General features: G+C 41.0%; 2 protein-coding genes across 2 annotated transcripts in view; one reads left to right on the top strand and one right to left on the bottom strand.

Annotated features, from left to right (window-relative positions):
* Positions 1-355: 355 nt before the first annotated feature.
* On the top strand, positions 356-2,119 carry LOC115820108 (ubiquitin-60S ribosomal protein L40). Its single transcript, XM_030783579.1, has 5 exons — positions 356-431; positions 895-1,006; positions 1,180-1,266; positions 1,502-1,604; positions 1,949-2,119. The coding sequence occupies exons 2-5, from the start codon at positions 904-906 to the stop codon at positions 2,040-2,042; spliced, it is 387 nt and encodes a 128-aa protein (XP_030639439.1). The 5' UTR covers positions 356-431; positions 895-903; the 3' UTR covers positions 2,043-2,119.
* Positions 2,120-4,228: 2,109 nt separating this feature from the next.
* The window catches only part of homer3b (homer scaffold protein 3b), a 16,584-nt gene continuing 15,255 nt past the window's right edge, over positions 4,229-5,557 (bottom strand). Inside the window, exons 9-10 of the mRNA XM_030784682.1 lie at positions 5,145-5,225; positions 4,229-4,414 (exon numbers count right to left, since the gene is read on the bottom strand). Of these exons, the coding sequence (XP_030640542.1) occupies positions 4,229-4,414; positions 5,145-5,225 (267 nt within the window). The remainder of the gene's footprint in view (positions 4,415-5,144; positions 5,226-5,557) is intronic.

Below are 5,557 nucleotides of genomic sequence, written 5' to 3'. Positions count from 1 at the left end.
TTTGTTAATTATCAAGATTATATCCATACATAATTATTCATACCTGTTCGATTTTATCTGAGATCATGACAAGATGTAAGTTGCCTCATACAGCATTTCGAATTATTTAAGACATTTCACTGCTTATAAGCAAGTCACTCTAAATTTACGCTAGATGGCAGTAATGCCTAATTGTGAATTCTCGTGAAACGTTATTTATCCACTGGGAAGTTGCTGAGGCAGTGCTTCACAATGAATATATCTCATCTTGTGGGCTACCATTACTGATAATTTAACCTGGCTATCAAATTATGCAGGACTGAGCAGCTCTGAGTCTTTAGTGAAACATTCTGCAACAATCGTGCACAGCGCCATCGTATGAAGGAAATTACGCAAAACAACACGTTTCCGGTTTGCAGGTCCTTTCCCGTTTTAGCGAGGAGCCGAACCGGGTAGGTAAAGATTTTTCGTCCATAAAATATACCATAAATTTGTACTCGGTTCATCGCATTAAGTCGCAGCTTCAGGCTTAGCCGGTAATTTAAATGTATATTCAACTGAATGTGTTACTTAAATGTTGATTTTTCCTACTTCCTTTATCATAAAAATAACATTTGTGACCACATGTGCTCGGGGCCTTGGAAGCTAACGCTAGCACACGCAAAAAGACTTGCAGTAAGCAAATGGTAGCAACGATGTCTTGTTTCCTTAATTTATTGTTGCGAAAAAAACTTCTCAGAATTCGGTCCATGGAATCGAAGGATTATTACTGGTTCGGCCACAGGCATGCTTAAAAGCTGTTGGATGTTTCACATACACACATAGATCTGTCAGCCGGGCCGTAGGGTGGCGATGACGTGCTAGGTAGCTAACCCTTGGTTCTAAAGCTTCTAACTACGCTGTGTTCTCCAGCAGCCTGCAAAGATGCAGATTTTCGTGAAGACGTTGACTGGGAAGACCATCACCCTTGAGGTGGAGCCCAGTGACACTATCGAAAATGTCAAGGCTAAAATTCAGGATAAAGAGGGTGAGATATTTTACCTGTTGACCTGTATCGTTGAATTTTGATTTGATTTTCTTATAGACATGTAAAGCCCTTTGAGACTATAAATAGGGATATTGGGCTCTAAAGAAACTTTTTATTATTATTAACACTAATCCCAGTATACGTATTAATGTGAATCGACTTTTGAATTTCAGGTATTCCTCCCGACCAGCAGCGTTTGATCTTTGCTGGCAAGCAGTTAGAAGATGGACGCACGCTGTCTGATTACAATATCCAGAAAGGTACCTTTATGAGAGTGCTTTGGTCTGTACTTCTGTTAGTGAACTCTAAGACCCACTGTTCAGTGGGTGTTCAGCTGAATGTACCTTTGTAAACCTTGAAGTTGAATGTGATTTTTTTTTTTGGAACCGGTAGCCACAAGTTAAGGGATAGGTGGTCTGCGAAGGCATTTTTCAATTCAATTTTCAATTTTTTTTTAATGTGTTACTTTCCCGTGTGTGTTCCGTCACATTCCAGAGTCCACGCTGCATCTCGTGCTGCGTCTGCGTGGAGGGATCATCGAGCCCTCCCTTCGACAACTGGCCCAGAAATACAACTGCGACAAGATGATTTGCCGCAAGTAAGCCATCAGGCCCTGTTCTAATGGAGCGGTTCCGTTACAATAAAGGGGGCCAAAAAGAAAAAAAAACCCTTAAGCTGGAAACTTTAGCCTTGTTATTCTTATGTTGTTTGAAACGAGTGACTGAAAGAGTGCACATGCTTCGCTAGTGATGAGTCATTTGACCATCTGGACCGAATGTACTACACAGCAGAGACCTGTAATTACGGCTTAAGACATACTGTAATTTAGCAGTGGCAACTTTTTTTGCGGAGTAATTGGATCTGGGGTTTTTTTTTTGTTTTTTTTTAAATGGCTGTTGCTGTGTTGCTGATTCATTTGTTTGTTTGTTTGTTTGTTTGTAGGTGTTATGCCCGCCTTCATCCCCGTGCTGTTAACTGCCGTAAGAAGAAGTGTGGCCACACCAACAACCTGAGGCCCAAGAAGAAGCTGAAGTAGATAGTAGGATTATGTGGCCACGTTTGGTGGAGATTTAAGGTTATTTGTCCAATAAATGTTTGGAGAAAAAAAAAAAAGCTCACTGTCTTCTGTTTTATTTCAATACTCTGAATTGCTTTATTAACCAAAAACAGAAGTTTTCAGTCTTCATGCACAAAGTCAAAACTGGGTTGTGTTTTATGAATTTACTGATGGTTAACACTGGGACAATTAATCGCATGATCAGAGGTGTATTCCACAAAACAGTTTTATCAGGTTAAAGGTCAGCAGTTGAGTCTGTAATAAAGGAACATTTCTTAGCTGTTCTCCTATAGGATAGTTTTGATGTTTGACTCAGATTATCTATGAGAAACCGCTGCTTAGTGGGAGACCCTGTTAGATCTCCATGACACTAAAGATGTTTTCATTCCAAACTGTAGCAGATCTGTGACCATGACTGTTCCACAGGCCTGTAGTCAGCAGTGTGTGAGAGAATGTTCAATGAAAGAGTTCACAAAAAAAAGATTTGTTTGTGGATCTGTTGCATAGAAATTTAGGAGTCGTTTTGTTCTGTGGGGACAGGGCTGAATGACACCAGCATGCGACAGCAAACACAGAACTCGCTGTTTGAGGCAGCCAAAGAGCTTCCTTTTAATGTGAATCAAAGACAACATCCTTCATGCTCAAGGCAGTATAAAAACAGAGTCTGTGTTAAATGTCTGTATGGCGTGACAAACCACAAAAGATGTGACTGATTTTTTTTTTTTTTAGCACTGATATTTCAGACAGATGGCTTGCTGAGGTAATTTTTGATATAATAGTGTGTAGTGAGTTTTACAGAGTAATATGAAAAAGGCAAGCAAACAAACCAGCGTTGTCCGTTTGAAGCTCGTGACATGTAACATTAGGGCGACCGTGATGAAATAAAAGTTTAAAAGAAGAATTCGTTTTTCCAGTCATATTACATACAGAATACAATGAGAACTAACAGAACAACTCAATTCATCAAAACTCGAAATCCTGGCTTAATTCAACTTACGTTTGTACCAGATGCCCTTTTGTCCTGAGTATCACAGAAGTACCAACTTTTTGTGCAACCAATACATACTAAAAATGAATCAAACATGCAAGTTCTACAGAATACATCATGATGAAAATTATCTTGGCACTTTCACACCCTTGGTTTTTTTTCTAACGTTAAGTTGCGAGCAGTCAAAGGTTACGGTCCCTGATACTACTGTAACTTCTTAACAATGCGGGATTAACGACTTACTATTAGGGAAGAAAGACACTAATATCACATCCATTACATGTACGCATTGTAGCCTACTATGCTTTAGACAGTTGAATTTACTTCCAAATTACGACGACAGCAGACTAGCCCATAACAACTAGCAGAACTACATCAACTAGCAGACATTGTCTCGAGCGCTTCTGTGGAGTGAAGCTATCGTTTTGGAATCAAGTTAACGACACAGCGGACCTTCAAACCCGACTCTCTGTCAGCATATATCTGATTAAGAGATAAATGCAGATAGTATGTTTTTCTTTTTTTTCCTAAATGGACACATGCCGTTCCCTATTGTAGATTCTATGTGTTAGCATTTTCCCATATTCTATGGGAAAGACACTGTCAGAGACATTTTGTGCTATTGCAAAAGTGACTGTAAAGTGTGCGTGTAACCTCTTATAAGTACAAAAGAGAATTTTTTTTCTTCATGACAAACCCATACTAAACCTCATGTTACCTTTTAAATCATTTAGGCAACAGTGATGATAAAATTAAACGATAGCAAAATACAGAAACACAAAGAAACAAAACAAAAACAGTCACACGTGTATAGTTAAGACAACCATTTGACAATGATTACGGAAGATACACAAATAATACTTAGCATGTAGTGTCTAAAGGTAAAATAGGAGGCGGAAATGAAGAAATTACTCGTCGTTTTCACCCTGTACGGAGAAATAAGGGATTAACATTACTCACGCCATGCTTTTTAGCCTAATTCTACGGGCAGCCATTAACGATGAGTGTTGTAGGTGTGACGTACAGCCGCAACGGAATCTTCCGCGACACGGTGTGTCTTCGCTACGAATACTTGCGTAGATTTGTGCTTGAACTAAGAGCTTGTTTCGATGAAGCTCTGTCATCACCTTTTTTTTTTTTAATTATTTGATCGAACGGCCTTGACGTCCAGTCGCAGCTACTTGTCTAAGAGTTTGGCCAAGCTTTGGCGTAAGTCGTTCAGGTCAAAGATCTTGACGTCGAGAATTTCGATGACTCTTTGGACTTCGCTAATCGCCAGGTCGCGCTCCTCTTGCGATGAGGCCAGGGTCTCCTCAGCGCTTCGGATTCGTCGCTCGAGCTCAACGTTCTTCTGCTCCAAGTCCTTAAGAAATAAGGCAAAACACAGTCGTTATTGTGTTTCACATTTACTCTTTATGGCTCCTGGATACTCGGGCCATTGCATAACCATCCTTCTATTACACTGTTGATGGGATTCGAACCCTGGACCCTCTTGCTGTTGTTAGCACTGTTACCTCACAACAAGAAGGTCCTGGGTTCGAAGCCCAGCTGTCCCAGGCCCTTTCTGTGTGGAGTTTACATGTTCTCCCTGGGTTTGTGTGGGTTTCCACCAGGTACTCCGGTTTTCTCCCACCATCAAAGACATGTATCTTAGGGTCAATTCTCCTGTCAGTGCCCTTGACCAAGGCATTGGCAAAAGAACTGAAGCGGGTCCCCATGCACAGCACTGTGGCTGCCCACTGCTCCTAGTTTGTGTGTTTGTGTGTGTGTGTATGATAGGTTGAATGCAGAGGCTGAATTTCACTGCTCACTGCTCCTAGTGTGTGTGTGTGTGTGTGTGTGTGTGTGTGTATGATGGGTCAAATGCAGAGGCTGAATTTCACTGCTCACTGCTCCTAGTGTGTGTGTGACCGATAAAGTACTTCACTTCACTTCACTACAGGAATAACTGAATATGTTAGTAGGAGACTGGTGAGAAACGCAATGTAATGCAATCTGAATTGGCTAAAAAAAAACCACACCACACGTTACATTTACCCATCGTGAAAATGCTATAAATTCGACTTCGCTTGACTATACGCTCATAAACGTACCTGCATTCTTTGTTTTGCTTCCTCTCTCTCTTTCTCCAACTCGTTAAAGTCCGACTTCTTGCTCTGTAAACTGTGGATTTCCTGAAACAGTAGCCTCGGTGTTACATTTCATGATACCAAACACCTCGACCTTACACACTGTCACAGTTACTACATCAGTCTATGTGAACAACAGGACCACTGGAGGTTTTCTCAGGTTGGCCGGACACCAGGGCAACTGTACTGTTGCTACATTGTCCTCCAACGTAGACACTTCACCAATCGCATCTTTCGACCATACCCGCTTCGTTTTGACGTTGAAAACATGAAGCGGTGACAGACTCTCAGTTCCTGACTGTATGAAATTCCTGAAGTCCAGTTGTAAAGAGATCAAAGCATACTGTAGGTCATGCTGCAGCAGAGTTTAGATTGGA

Source organism: Chanos chanos, chromosome 9 (assembly GCF_902362185.1).
Source record: "Chanos chanos chromosome 9, fChaCha1.1, whole genome shotgun sequence".
Lineage (NCBI taxonomy): Eukaryota > Metazoa > Chordata > Actinopteri > Gonorynchiformes > Chanidae > Chanos > Chanos chanos.
This window is presented reverse-complemented; position numbering and strand designations above follow the sequence as displayed.

Bases quoted from the DNA above. Each gene is read 5' to 3' on its own strand.
- LOC115820108 (XM_030783579.1), top strand. From the start codon at position 904: ATGCAGATTTTCGTGAAGACGTTGACTGGGAAGACCATCACCCTTGAG. The intron at 1,007-1,179 runs GTGAGATATTTT...TTTGAATTTCAG, and splicing joins TAAAATTCAGGATAAAGAGG to GTATTCCTCCCGACCAGCAG. The intron at 1,605-1,948 runs GTAAGCCATCAG...GTTTGTTTGTAG, and splicing joins GACAAGATGATTTGCCGCAA to GTGTTATGCCCGCCTTCATC.